This window comes from Misgurnus anguillicaudatus, chromosome 23 (assembly GCF_027580225.2).
Source record: "Misgurnus anguillicaudatus chromosome 23, ASM2758022v2, whole genome shotgun sequence".
Taxonomy (NCBI): Eukaryota; Metazoa; Chordata; class Actinopteri; order Cypriniformes; family Cobitidae; genus Misgurnus; species Misgurnus anguillicaudatus.
The window spans coordinates 36003490-36019141 of record NC_073359.2 but is presented as its reverse complement, the minus strand read 5'-3'; the positions used below and the strand labels follow the sequence as shown (position 1 = coordinate 36019141).

General features: G+C 38.1%; 2 protein-coding genes across 6 annotated transcripts; one reads left to right on the top strand and one right to left on the bottom strand.

Annotated features, from left to right (window-relative positions):
* Positions 1-3725: 3725 nt before the first annotated feature.
* Positions 3726-6662, top strand: LOC129453286 (methylosome protein WDR77). Its single transcript, XM_055217465.2, has 10 exons — positions 3726-3927; positions 4404-4589; positions 4916-5057; positions 5142-5191; positions 5287-5357; positions 5458-5512; positions 5634-5705; positions 5796-5904; positions 6037-6105; positions 6293-6662. The coding sequence occupies exons 1-10, from the start codon at positions 3843-3845 to the stop codon at positions 6420-6422; spliced, it is 969 nt and encodes a 322-aa protein (XP_055073440.1). The 5' UTR covers positions 3726-3842; the 3' UTR covers positions 6423-6662.
* Positions 6663-6912: 250 nt separating this feature from the next.
* On the bottom strand, positions 6913-15020 carry LOC141359652 (uncharacterized). 5 transcript variants are annotated; one of them, XM_073862426.1, is made up of 5 exons: positions 14790-15020; positions 12859-12974; positions 10858-10936; positions 8471-10514; positions 6913-7495 (listed from the first exon to the last, which is right to left on the bottom strand). In XM_073862426.1, the coding sequence occupies exons 1-5, from the start codon at positions 14863-14865 to the stop codon at positions 7414-7416; spliced, it is 2397 nt and encodes a 798-aa protein (XP_073718527.1). In that variant the 5' UTR covers positions 14866-15020; the 3' UTR covers positions 6913-7413. The 5 variants fall into 5 exon arrangements, with proteins under 5 accessions (XP_073718527.1, XP_073718528.1, XP_073718529.1 ...); XM_073862427.1 differs by having other exon boundaries at positions 10864-10936; XM_073862428.1 differs by having other exon boundaries at positions 10858-10930.
* Positions 15021-15652: the final 632 nt, after the last annotated feature.

Below are 15652 nucleotides of genomic sequence, written 5' to 3'. Positions count from 1 at the left end.
TTCCGATAAAATCAGATTCAGAATAAAAAAAGTTTCAGATAGAGACAGATTCAGATAGAATCAGATTCAGAATAAAAAAGATTCAGATAGAGACAGATTCAGATAGAATCAGATTCAGAATAAAAAAAGATTCAGATAGAGACAGATAGTGGCCCTGTCCCAAATGGCGCACTTAATGTGGACTTTCGGTCTCGTGGCCTTAAATTGCGCGTGCTCGCTTAGTCCACGAGTACGTAGGGTGTCCCATCTGTCATTTTTACGCTTTGAAGTGTGCTCATCAGCGCCTCCTTTTCCCCCTTTGGCAAAGCCCGCACTGCAGCAGGCTTCGCACACTTTACCAACCCATAAGTCCTTGCGAAAGAGCAATAAGACCAATCAGACGATGGAAGGGAGGAGCTCACACAGACGGGCAACTTCTCTACCTATTTCCGGTGTGACGCTCGAGTCTGTCCCAAAATACGACTCCGTTGCACCCACGTGGACTCGTATTAAGGGTCCCTAAAGTCTGGACTACGTGATGTCATCAAAGTGTGGACTCTGAGGAGGACCACAAGTCCGGAGTGTGCCATTTGGGACAGGGCCTCAGATAGAATCAGATTTAGAATAAAAAAAGATTCAGATAGAGACAGATTCAGATAGAATCAGATTCAGATAGAAACGGATTCAGATAGAATCAGATTCAGATAGAAACGGATTCAGATAGAGACAGATTCAGATAGAGATAGATTCAGAATAAAAAAAGATTCAGATAGAGACAGATTCAGATAGAATCAGATTCAGATAGAAACGGATTCAGATAGAGACAGATTCAGATAGAGACAGATTCAAATAGAGACAGATTCAGAATTAAAAAAGGTTCAGATAGAGAAAGATTCAGATAGAAACGGATTCAGATAGAGACAGATTCAGATTGAGACAGATTCAGAATAAAAAAGATTCAGATAGAGACAGATTCAGATAGAGACAGATTTGTAATAAAAAAGATTCAGATGGAGACAGATTCATAATAAAAAATAAGATTCAGTTAGAGACAGATTCAGAAAAAAAAGATTCAGATATAAAGAGATTCAGAATAAAATATGGTGGTGGCACTGGAGGAGAATTACACTGGTACAAAACCTAAAATCATGGTAACATCATGGTGTTAGTATTGCATAAAAGAACAAAGAGCAAGATGTTATGGACGCTGTTGTGTAAAGTAGCACATGAAGTGTGTTTGGATGAGTTTGTGTGTAAACAATAACACAATGAGTTTATATTCACAAACAATCAATCCAACATAACATATCCTCCTGTGATGTGTGATTAAACATTACGTGTGATATAAAACTCTTTCCCCGCAGGCACAGATTTCACCTCCACGTCTGGGTGTGTCTGGACTGAAGTGAGACAGTGAATCAGACAGAAGAGCCACACCCGAATGACAATACAGACAGATCACCATGACGACAAGATGGGGTGTGGGGGGGACGGGGCTTTCATGTTAATCATTTATAGAGGTCCATAAACACATCAGATCATTTAAGCAGTGGTATTTCAGGACAGTTTAAGTTTAGTTTGTTTTACACACATTATTGTGTTGTTTTAGATTGAAATAAATGTGTTTGTGTGTTTGATGTTTCTTCACTGTGTTCTGTTCTGTTCTGTTCTGTTCTGCTGCAGGTTCATACACGCTCATGAGTCTCTTTAACACTGAACATCAGATTGATGAACAGGGTGTCGTCTGCAGGAGGCGGAGATAATGTTTGTATATACAAAAGCAGTTTATTCCAGCTTTTATCAGCTGTTTTTTCAACAGAACTTATATAACTATTCTGTGTCATATGTGTATTTGACCTATCAATAAATGTTTATTGTTCATTTTTGCTAGATGTCCTATTATGTGATTAATTATTATTACATTATTTGTTTTACATGCTTTTATTACATAATAAATGTATTATTAAAATGAGGTTAATCTCAAACCACTTTTCGACCAAGTTTAACCCTTTTCTAAACATATATTAATAGACATCTTTTCAACAACCTGAAAAAGACATATTTTCACCTTTCACTATTTAACCAGAATTAAACATCATTAAGACATCTGGATGTCTTTTCAATGTCTTTTCAACGTCTTTTCAACGTCTTTCCAACATCTTTTCAACGTCTTTTCAACGTCTTTTCAATGTCTTTTCAAGGTTTTGCTGGGTGGGAAAGTTTATTGTAAAGTCAGTGATATGGAAATGTTCAGATATTTTCAACATCTTTTCAACGTCTTTTCAACATCTTTTCAACATCTTTTCAAAGTTCATTGTAAAGTGTGTCCATCTTTTGGAAACTGCATCATCAGACGACCTTCTGTTAGTGTTTCTAATCTTCATTCTGGGATTTCCACACATTTACTCTCAAATGTTCAGAGTCTGACATATATATTAAACTTTTGCTAAGTGATGATATAAAGACCTCAGACACATATTTTATTGTGTGTATATTATTATCACAACTATTATTGAGCAATAAATGTTTATTTGTATTTGTGTACACTTAACAATAAGGTGAGGTCAACAGTTAGCCTGAACTTTATACAACAGTTAGCATGACAAATAAAGTTAAAGAGATATCTTATAAAATTATCTACAGATTTGATCAACTTTTACAGAAATTTAGAAATTACGTTGATATATCCTGCTCCTTTTGTCAAGTTTCTTCTATAGGTCACCTGTTTTGGGATTGTCCTTTAAGTAAGTCTTTCTAAAGTGAGGTTGAATTATCAAAAATTTTCTTTAAATATTTTTCTTAAACATTTTTTACTCTATACATTTTTTTATTTTATACATCTTTTATTCATGGGAAAGTTTCATCTACATAACTGTAAATATACCAAAAAGTAAACCCCACTTTAATGCCTTCAAACAAGAATAGAATTTATACTTGGATAAAATGTCAATGTCTGTCAATAAAAAGCTATTAAACAATAACAATATGTGACATATTTAATATTCCACTTTAATACGCTTGTAAACTTATTTGATGCCCTCCCTCCTTTTATTTACCTCTTGATGTGATCTCCATTTAAATTCCATTTGCTTTTATAAGTTGTACTGTTGTTTTGGTTGTGTTTGGTCATTATAACATGTTGATAGCTACACTCACAACAGACGATTATGTTAAATTAATATGTTTATACAGTATTTTATTATTTACTAATTCAGTGTTTTGAACTTTTTCCATAGCATACTATGATCTATTACTTATGTGTTCTTGTTATTTTTGTATTCTGTTTATTATTTGTAGTTTTTATATTCTTGTATTGATTTGATGTAGGCCTATTTTTGTGCAGTTCTGTGCTTGAATGTCATTCTGAGAAAATGTATCTTCAATTTTAATGAATGAGCTATATATAAAACATAATCAAAATCTTATTGTTAAACATTAATTTAATATGCTTTTTATTGTTTAAAAAATAATTCCTGCAAAAATATTGTTTGATGTGTAAACACTTCAATATTATTATATTTGAATCAAAGTACAAAGTGTTTTAGATATAAAAATAAACTAACTGTTAAATAAATAGGATTTCATTTTAAAGTATAAAATGACATTAGAGGTAAAAAAATGCACAATAATGCACAACAATTGTCAGCACAATATAGATAATAAAATAAATAAATAAATAAATACAACTTTTATGATTCAACATTCAGAGCTTTATTTTGAAATGTTTGGCAGCTTTTATTTTGTACGTGTTTGAGACTCGGAAGCGGAAGTGTCACACACGCGCGTGTGTCTCTCTCTGCTCCCGTTCATTGATTAGTGCAGTGTGTTAAGGTTTATTTTATATTTTAATATAATTAAAGAAGATGATAAAGGAGAATCGTTGGACTATTCCTGTAAACGCTCCGGCGTGTATGGAGAGACATCTGGACGCTGTGCATTACAGAGACGGTCAGATTCATAGCAACTATCTCTTAAACACGTTTAGATAAACACAGATGATTGTGTTTGATTAAATAAAATATCTGATTTTTAATGCATTATGTATTTCACTTATTGTTTATGGCACAATTTCCATGAAAAAATTTACTTTACTTATTTATACAACGTATATGTCAGATTATTTCAGATCATATAACTCAGCAAAAGCATTTGAATGATATCTGTGTTCATTAAGAAACAGTGTAAAATAGCTAGAGTACATTAAAATAAGAAAGAAACAATAATGATAAAAATGATATGCATTATAAACAAGTCAAAATGGTGCTTATAGTGATAATGCACAGTTTAGTTAATTATACAGAAGGATAAATAAATATTTACTTTGGGGTCTGACACAGACGCTAAAGACAGTGATAAGTTTTTTAAACATCTGAATAGTTAAATGTATGCAAACAGCATCTAAATCTCTTGTGTTTGTGTTGTAGATGGGACTCTGTTGCTCGCTGCCTCCAGTCTTTCAGGTCGGTGTTGGCAGGGTTCACTATGGGTGTACAGTGACCCTAAACTCGCCCCCAGTGAAGGTTTCTGTAAGGCGGGTGTACAGACTGAAGCTGGGGTCACTGATGCCAGATGGATCTCAGATAGAGCCATGCTGTTAGGATCAGACTCAGGTACAATATGAGTCAAATGCTTTCAACTTTGTCATATAAAGCTCATTAACAAGTAAGAGACCAAATGTTACTTAAAAATAACCATAAAATGTATAAAAGGACAGTGGTGTGATGTTTTTAGATGAGTGACAATGTACGGTATGAGTTTATATAGTAATCAGTTTATAAGAAAAATCCAAGGCACTCGAATGTTGTAAATATAGTTAAAAAGCCTTTATTTTCACATGGCTTTATGTTTTAAAAACAGGTGACAAATACACCTACGCGTTGCGGCTAACAAGCCTTCGTCAGGGTGACGTTTTTGTATGTTTTTGTATGTGTTACAGGTTCAGTAGAGTTGTGGTCTCTGGCTGAAGATGAGCGTTTGCTGATGAACAGATTTAGTCATCATGAACACGATGATGTTGTGACGTCTATCAGCTCGACTGCAGGAGCTCAACACGCAGTCAGCTGCAGTATGGACTGCAGGTCAGCAGGAGGCGCTGCACGTCTCTCAGATGAAGTTTACTTTGATTACAGTCAAATCATCTCTCTCTTTTCCTCTGATTTCAGAATCAAAGTGTGGGATCTCAACCAGGAGACTGTGATCAGCTCGTATAATGGTGAGAAACGGAGACAGGAAGTGATGTAATCAATATTTGTATACTGTTTGCACACTGCTGCTTGAATTCTGTCTGTCTGTCTGTCTGTCTGTCAGCTCACTCACTGCCGGTCAACTGTGTGTCCTGTTCACCGCTGGATGACTCTCTGTTTATGTCCTGTGCTCAGGTCAGCACACACACACACACAAACACACACACACACACACACATCAGAGTTTGTGTATATATTGTGTTTAAGTGTGTAACTCTTTCATGATCACCTACAGGACGGCCGACTGCTGCTGTGGGACCGAAGGAAACCCAAACCTGCCACCCGCCTGGGTAAAGCACACGCACACACATGCACGCACACACACACACACACACACACACACACACACACACACACACACACACACACACACACACAGACAGTGTGTTATCACATCTCTGTATGTTTTAGATGTGGTATCTCCGAGCTGCAGTCCGACTGCCGTCACCTGGCATCCTCATCAAAGCAGCACCATTGCATACGGTAAATAAAACTCATATCCCATCATGCATTGCACTTAGTGTCATGATGCTTTGTTTGCTTCTAATTCTGTGATGTTTACGTGTTTATCAGGTGATGAATTGGGTCGAGTGACTCTTCAGGATCTGCAGGCACCAGACGGCAGACAGACGGCAAACCTTCACAGTCGTAGAGTTTCAGGATTGACGTTTTCCTCAGACAGGTACGATCTTACCGACTCTCTATTGACTCAAATTAACTAGTTAGTTAGTTAGTTATTCACTTCTTATTCAGTTTGATATTGTAAGGTTGTGAATGGTAAATCTGATGATTATTATGGGATGTTTATTTGCAGTTCACCCCTCCTGGCCTCCATCAGTGATGACTGCTCTGTAGCCGTGGTTACTGCAGAGCTCAGAGAAATGTAAGTATTGACATTCCTCTCTTGATTGGCTGTCTGCATTGCCTTAGATGAACCAATGAGAAAAGAGGAAATCCAGTAGATCACATATCTGAAAAAACATAGTATTACCATTTCTAAAATGCATCTACCATGGTAAAATGTTTAGGTACATGGCAATATGACATCAAATTTGTTTGTCTGTGCTTAGTTTTCGAGACAGACGACATCAGGACTTTGTGCGTGCCGTGTGTTGGGTTCCCGGCGGTTCGGCCGTGTTGACCACGGCGGGGTGGGATCATCAGGTTCTACATCACAGCGTGGGCCAATCAGAACCTTAAAGCATCATGGGAAACGGGACACACGTCTCATTCCTATTTCTGTTGCTTCTTGTAACCGTCAATCATTCACCTTGAAATAAAACTTAATTTTGCATTCATAGTAACATCAACATTCAGATTGTACTGTAAGAGCAGAAATAGGAATGAATACAGATTGTTTTTTATTATTAGGATTTATTTTCATAACATATTTCATGCATTTAGCTCCACTGAGGTCAAATAAAAACTTGTGCTCTTTAATAGTTTCCCTGTCTTTTGTTTATATGTTTATCTGTCAGCATTTACATGACATGATTTAAACATTAGGACAAAAAAATAAGACATAAAAATCAAGCAAAGCATGTTTTATTTACATTAATAATATTTGCAGATAAGTATTTTTTACAGATGCATGTATAACAAACAGGGATATTTTTACAATAATAAAATCTAAAACAAGTAGTTTACAGATTCATCCATTATTAGTTTCGATTCTTTATATACTACAAAAAGCAGTAAAAATGAAAGGCATCTTTGACCATTAGAGACATATATTTACTAAAATTCATGAATGAATCTGTAACGGGTTTGTTTTACGCTGGATACATTCAGCACCATTGTATGAAACACTCATATCGACATTAATGATTAAAAAACAACATTTCAACATGTACAGAACTTACAAATAAGAACTTACGTTCTTAATTTTCCACCTGATTCAACTCGTATCCGATTACTTTAAACAAATAATTCTGCAATTACAATACAATAATGTCATTATTGTAAGTATGTGCATAGTTTATCTTATAAATACAGTTTATAAAGTTTGTTTTTTGATCAAGAATTTAACAAATATTCTGTTCAGAGCTGCGAGGCGAGCAGACATACAGATAGACGTCAAACAACTTGCAAATATTACAGTAATACTTTGATAATAAAATGAAATATGTTTAAATATCTGTCAGGTAGGCGTTTGGACAGGTAAGGCACTTTTCTCTGAAATAAATCCAGTTCAGGATGAGCCGTCTTTATTTACTGGTGTTATTGGCTGTTTAGTTCCTGGTCGCACTATGAACGTCATTCCAAACTGTTTACTGGATAATAAAGAAACATAAAATTATTACTTTGTTCATCTCCATGAAAAGCATTTTATTAATATTAATCAGTTTTTAGCCTCTTCTTGATTCATCTTAAAAGAATAGTTCACAGAATAAATAAATGAATAAATACATTCTGTCATTATTTACTCACCCCCAAACCGGAACTATCTTCCATAGTAGAGAAAAAAAAATACTATGCAAGTGAATGGTGCCCTGATCTGTTTCGTTATTTTTACAGGTTTGTGGGTGAGTAAATGATGGCAGAATTTTCATTTTTCTGTAAACTATCCCTTTAAGAACATGTTGTGGGCATATTAATGCTAGTAAATCAGGGGTGGCCAAACTCGATCCTGGAGGGGCGGTGTCTTGCAGAGTTAAGCTCAAACTTGCCTCGGCACACCTGCCTGGATGTTTCTAGTGCACTGCCCTACAAAGCCAAAGCGCAGTAACTATGCATTTGGTCAAAATGAGTTATAGGTTGAAATGTGATTTGTGAGATCTGTTGTGTCTTGTGACAAAATCTCCTGTCTCATTTCGGAGAAACCTGTGTGCCAAAATTGCAGTAACATGTTTGACTGGCTGGTGTAAAAAACTTTAAGGACATTTTTCTTAGTTTCAGTGTTTGGGTAAGTACTGCACTTAGCCTTTGCAGGGCAGTGCACTGGTCACCAACCCTATTCCTGGAAATCTATGTTCCTGCAGAGTTCACCTCCAACCCCAATCAAACACACCTGAACCTGCTAAACAAGCTTTTCATGGCTACCCCAAAATTAGGCAGGGTTGGATCTAAAGTATACAGGAGGGTAATCTCCGAAACAGGGTTGGTGACCACTGTTCTAGTGTGCTTAGTAAGACCGTAATTAGCTGCTTCAGGTGTGTTTGATTAGGGTTGGAGCTAATCTCTGCAAGACGCCAGCCCTCAAGGACCGAGCTTGGGCATTTCTGCAGTAAACGCTATTTGCAGTGTACCTGTTCTGAGGTTTAGATGTTAAATCTTGAGCTTTTTTGGCTGCTTTGTCCTCCAGCTCCTTCAGGTCCACACCCTGAGACCTCACTGGTGGGGCCGCACTGCTTCTTTGGAAAGGTTTTTTGATTGTGCTGGTGGGCGACGTTTCCTCATCATCAGAAAATGGAGAGTTCCAGTCATCTTTTGATTCTGGCTCTTTGACAGCTGAGAACTTCGGGTCCATCTCCAGCATCTTCTTCTGCAGGATACTAAAAAGTGTCGTCTGGCCGGCGGGGGCGGATGGGGTAGTCTTGACGGGTGGTGTGAAGGGTTTAATTTGAACAGGCAGTTTAGGTTGGATACTTGGTGGAGGGCCTGGGGGTTTAGGGGGACTGCTGGGCGGTTTAGGTTTGGGGGCCGTAAGGGGGCCATTGGCTTTTGGTGGAGGTAAGGAGGGTTTGAACAGTGGAGGGGCAGCTTGTGCAGGGGGTGAAGGGGTGGCTTGTGCAGGGGGTGGAGGAGCAGCTTGTGCAGGGGGTGGAGGAGCGGCTTGTGCAGGGGGTGGAGGGGCGAATTGTGCAGGGCGTGGAGGGGCAGACTGTGCAGGGGATGGAGGGGCAGGATGAGTGGGTGGAGATGCTGGAGAATTATCCTCTGAATCAGAGTTGGCGAACTCAGGAGGTGGTGGAATAAACAGCACTTCTTCACCACTTTCCACATCTCTAAGCGGAACACCTCCTCGTACCCCTACAGAACTGTTAAAGGGGGTGGAGCTTAGCACTGACTTTGGGTAAGGTCCATCCAGAACATCGACTTTAGTTGACAGCGGGACGACTGGTTGGTTGTTTAATTCTACACGGTGTCTTTCTGATGGGTCTCGAGGAGTGATGGTGAAAGAGTTTGGTTTCTCCATGTTAGGTTGGATGACAGAGTGATTAGATGCCTCAGATGAAGTGCTATTCTGTCGGGACAGATTGTTCCGCTTGTCTCTTTCTTTGGCAGCCATCAGCAGAGCAAGTGGTGAGGTCGATGTTTCCTTCTTCCCTGAGTTCTCCACCCCCCGTGTCCTCAGGTTTCTGTTCAGGACCGGACTGTACCTGTGAGGCCCACCAGGTAAGTCCACATGGGTCTTCACCTGGCTAACATCATGATTCTCTATATTAGGTGAGATATTCATGGGTGTTGGTGCCTCACTGGGGGTGTTCTTCGCTATGGACACCGGCACAGGCTCCGGGTTCCTCATCATAGGAGCTTCTACCTGGAAACCATCTGGAGTGTCATTATGTAGCAGAGCGGCACTACTGTTGCGACGGGCCGGTTTGACGGGCGGCACCACTGACTGGACCGGTTGGAAAGATCCACCACTGTTCCTATTAACATGAACACTAGCTGGGTTCCCAGTGGAATCGTCCAGTAACAGAATGGACTGGACTTGCTTCTCCCTCTCTGTCTGCCCAATTAATAGAGTGCTCTTTTCCACATTGTAGAGTTTGGCCGTGTTTTGGGGCTTAAAGCTGGAAGGTGTTGAAATAGCGGCAGCGGGGGGTGTTGCCGGATAAGACAGGATCTCCATATTCGATATGGAGGACATCCGGACAGGTTTCAGTGGTGGCATTTTCTGGGTTTTGGGTAGGACAGGTGGAGGTTTAACCATAGAGGGAGGTGGTGGTGGGGTAAATTTAGGGCAATCTGGGATTTCTTGATTATCCAGGCTGTAGATGGAACCTCTAAAGCTGGATGTGTCAGATGGAGGTTTTGGAGGTGCCATTGGAGGAGGTCTGAGGGAGGCCAGGTCTACATCATCACTGTATTCATAGCCGTTAAGTGATGGAGGTTTATGAGGGGGCATGGGTAGGGGATGCAAATTTGCACCGTTTATGGGCTGATTCCTCTCGGCATAAGTCTGTGGAGGTGGAGGGATGAACGATGGAGGTGGAGGGGCAGGGGCTGCTGAACTTGGTGGAGGGGGTGGAGGGGCAGAACTAGGCGGAGCGGGTATCAACATTTCCCCCTCAAACATGTCGGTGACAGAAATCATTCCTCCATTTTGAAGGTTTGTTGTGCTTCCTGAAAAAGAGCAAAATTGGAATCAACTACTAGTTTCATTCTTAATGACATTCCAGCATCTATGGCGAGAACCGGTTAATCCATACCCAGGTTGATCGACACAAGTTAATTCCTACACAGGTTGGGGGAAGGGCAATTTGGTATCTCCAATTCACCTAACTTGCATGTTTTTTGCCTGTGGGAGTAAACCCACGCTAGAACATGCAGACTCCACACAGAAAAGCCACCTGACCTAGCCAGAGCTCGAAGCTGTGACCTTCTTGCAGTGAGGCAATCCAAAATATTTCAATGTAGTTGAGAAGCTAGTCGAAAAATTGCATCGTTGACTCAAGGATTAACTCACCAATACCGTTCACTGAAGGCAAAAGAGGAACTTTGGGAGTAGGAACAGCAAAGCCATGCAGGGCCTCATTGGACTGCGACTGAAAGAGAAACATCGGTCAGCACCTCTAAATGAATTCAGGAGACTCTTATGAGATATAGGAACCATCAAACACACCTTTCATTGTAGGAGCCGCTGAGTCAGAGTTTGAATTTCTAGCCACTAAACCAACCAGTTTTCCTTAACTATTGACAAAGCTTATGGCATTCCAGCATATAAATTATCTCAATCGTTCTCTTTACTTCTCTGATTCACACAAACAGCTGCAGGACTGCCTTGGATAAATACAGCGTGAGTGAGATAATGTTGCAGATTTTTTATGCAAATGTGTCAGTGACTCATGGGACGCTCCTTACCAACACCCTATAAATACAGCAGGAGGATACGTTCTGGGAAATGTTTGGATTGCTATTCTGGGGACATTGCAATCTAAATTCAGCCTTTCAGAAAGCATTCAGCGTACTGTCTCTCTCCTTTTACAGAGAAATAAAACATAACCTGCTTGTCTTTCATTCCCTTTCAGTTTACAGACATGGAAAAAGAGTCACACCCCTGAAACACAAATGTTTGTGTTGTGGGTTTCTTTTATTGTTCCAGATGAAATTTCTTTACATTTCCCCAGAAAAACCAAACCATTCCCTTATATGGACTCATACAGAGGTTAATTATTGTCTTAAACATCCATGCAAATGTGGTATTTTACACTATATTTACATGTACTCGTTGGTCATTGACATGTTGTGTATTTAAGCTTCACTTTATCGGCCTGCCTGTTCCCTAAGAATCAAATTTGTGATTTTGGACGCACTGATGCTCGACTCGACCTCAAGTCTATAAATATTCTTCACATCCCTCCTTCAATGTAAGTCGATCCCGTTCTTTTGCAGTTATTAACAGTAAAAAATAAGTTATATGCAAGAGATATAATGTGAAGGTCATTCAAGAAACCGTGTTTGAATGACTGTAGTGTGTTATAGTGATGCTTGTGTTATTTAACACCACTACATAACACTGTGATTGACAAAAAAATGTGTGCATGTGCCGAGACACAATTCGCTGTATAAACAAAGTGTGTGTATTCAAAACAGCACCTGCAGGTCTGGAAAAAACCCGCAGTGACCTCCGATGAGAAGAAAACGTTAAGGATCCTGCTGGAACATCTGAATCATCATAATTCTGATCTCAAGAGGTGAATCAATGAATCAGGTCACAACATGTTCACTTCATCTGAATCACAATGCTGTATGTACTGATTGGGATGTCATCATCTCCAAGGTGATATAAACACACAACCGCTCTCTCTCTCTCTCTGTGTGTGTGCGTTATTTCGTCAGCGAGAAAGTTTGTGTTTATATACCGAGGGTGTGTATGTCCTCAAGTCAGAGGTGTGTCTGTGTGTGTTTCTGAGGGATAGTTTCGTAACATTTTTTTGATAAATAGACTTTTATATCCAATAACATTTAAATAATAATGCAAATATTACTTAAAACAATGCAAAACATGTTTTTTGGACACGCACAACTCTATTACCATGATATTCTTGGAGGCAACTCGGTGTATGATGTAAAAACCTTGGTATGTGAAATTGAATACCGTAGTACCAGCACAGTGCTTTTCTGTTAAGGTAAACACTTAAAATAAGTACTTAATGTCACAATGATGATATCAGATGGATGGCATTTTGTTATATACAATAGTAAAACTTGGTATATTTCTGCCCCTATAAAAATGCTAATGACCCTAACTGGGTGAAATCTGCAATCGATACTTTGCATATTATTTTTTAACTGATTAGATATGCAACATTGAACTTGATATTGAAGCTAGTAAATATCTGTGGGTACAAATGTCAATCATTTACAGAATAAACACACATTGAAGTTAAGTGAGGCTCTAAAAACAAAAAATGCCTCATAAATACCAAGTTTATCTCGTATGTGATCAAAGAGATTTAACACTTACTATGAAGTGTTTCACTCTCGGCCGTGAACGAACTTTTGCGGTTCCTGATTCTGGAATGACAGCCGAGTCAAACATCATGTCCACGTGGCCTACAAACATCAGAGAGATTTGCTGACCTAAGAACAGCCCATAGTTCAAACGTATAGACAACAACTTAAAGACAGAAACAAATTCGTTTTAACGTTGAATTACCTTTTGATTTTGCTAATTGAATCACACAAATCACACTGGCATTACTTCATCTAAATTTTATTAAGCATTTTGTTAACCTTTTGCAACGTTTAGCATTAACTGTATCAATGTGGTTTTGACGTTGAAACAAAAACTAACATTATTTTAACCATTTTTTAACGTTAATTTTTAAGCATTTTGTTAACCTTTTGCAACCGTTTAGCATTAAATGTTGTATTAACGTTGTTTCGACGTTGAAACAAGAACTGACGTTATTTCAACCATATTTTAACGTTAATTTTTAAGCATTTTGTTAACGTTTTGCAACGTTTAGCATTAAATGTTGTATCAACGTTGTTTCGACGTTGAAACAAAAACTGACATTATTTCAACCATATTTTAACGTTCATTTTTAAGCATTTTGTTAACCCTTGTCAACCGTTGTTTAGCATTAAATGTTGTATTAACGTTGTTTCGACGTTGAAACAAGAACTGACATTATTTCAACCATATTTCAACGTTCATTTTCAAGCATTTTATTAACTTTTGCAACCGTTTAGCATTAAATGTTGTATTAACGTTGTTTCGAAGTTGAAACAAGAACTGACGTAATTTCAACCATATTTTAACGTTAATTTTTAAGCATTTTATTAACCTTTTGCAACCGTTTAGCATTAAATTTTGTATCAATGTTGTTTCGACGTTGAAACAAAAACTGACGTTATTGTAACCATATTTTAATGTTCATATTTAAGCATTTTATTAACCTTTTGCAACCGTTTAGCATTAAATGTTGTATAAATGTTGTTTCGACGTTGAAAGAAGAACTGACATTATTTCAACCATATTTCAACGTTGAAGTTCGGTCAAATGCCTGCTGGGAACATGAGTTCAGTTAGCTTTGACTGTTTATACCACAAACATGCCAAAATTAAATTATTCAGGTGTGTTTCAGGTTACCGTCTCTTGACTTAATGTTTCTTATCTAACTAGGTTGTGGTTAAGGTACAATGAGACTCTGCAGGATACAAACCTGAGACTTTTGGGTTTCAGCGACCTGTCAGAATCAGATTGTTTTTGTTATAATTATTGTGTTATTTAATGACTTTTATAGTTGTGTATTAAATCACATCTGGTCGGTCAGGTTTCATTTTTTTATGACAAACACAAAACAGACTCATGACCTGCATTATGATGTGTGATTTTAAAATATTTGATCTTACTTTTGTGAAATCACAGGTTTTATATTTTATACATAATAAAACTTGAAAATTAAAGAAACAGTACAAATGAAGCTTTAAAAAAATATTGGGTGTGTAAATAATAAATCATTTAAATAACACTGCGTAATTTATTAAAATAAAAACACTGTGGTATAATAATACATGTAATAATGGTACAATAATAGTATAAAATGATTACCATGTTTATGTTATGGTACTTCAAAGAACACCATGTGTACTATGGTATAGATGTGAAAAAAATATATAAAAATTATTCTGACATTATTCTGTCACTACTTATTTGTTATTACTTACAGTTGTAATAAATAACCAGCCTTTACGAGTTTTAATGGTGTAAATAACTTTTATAGGCATCTGGAAGAAGTTTGTAAAGTATTTTAATTAAAAACAAACGCGCAGACGCGGACACGCGCGCTCCGTGACAAGTGCAAAGGTCGCGCGCAGAAGACTTTTAATCTGTTGTAACATTAATATAACGCATATTAAGTCAATAACTGTGGTTTAAATCAGTCTTACCCATTTCTTTGAATTCCACATTGGTGTCGAACAGATTTTTCTCCCTCCTCAGAAAATTCAGAGGGTTTTTACTCATGTTAACAACAATCTGTGTAGATTTTATCCGGACAGATTTAAATCCTCATGATTGTATAGTATCACGCGTCTCAGCGGCAACAGTCACTATGAATCCGAGTGCAGTTACTGATTTAGAAACAGTGACATTGAATAAAATGGCCACTTTTACACCTGCAACACCCATCTGACCCCGCCCACAAGACGCACTAACCGTCTCGACACGGCGCTCTGACTCCGCCCACAACACGCACAGCGTTGTGCAGACCGATCGGGGTATGACAGCAAAGTATCGCGAGATCGATTCGAAAGCACGGATTTTTTTATCAGATGTACTTTATAATACAGTGATGTTCAACATACAGTCTCTCATACAGGTCAGGTGTCTACGCAGCGCTGCGTGAAGACCCCGCCCACCACACGCATATGTAGCGCCTGACTCCGCCCACTGAGACAGGTGAACGCAACACACCTCAAGTTTATGTCAGTTTAACTCTTATACTCCACACCCATAGCATACATTACTCAAAGTTTTCTTAATTAATAAGAAAAAGGAAACTCAAATATTTGCGGTCTCAATGATTTTCCGGAAACATCAGACATCAAATCATCTCAGAATTGTTTATGGTTTGTGTAAAGTTATCCAGCTAGTTGTGTATGTATGCATATATGGTTTTGTGTGTGTAAGCACACACTTTTTGTAAATCACTTTTATAAATTTTGTATTTTACAGACGGCATTCAAGTTATATAATTAATCAATATGTGTGAATCAAACCCATGACTTTTGTGCTGCAATGTAAAATATTT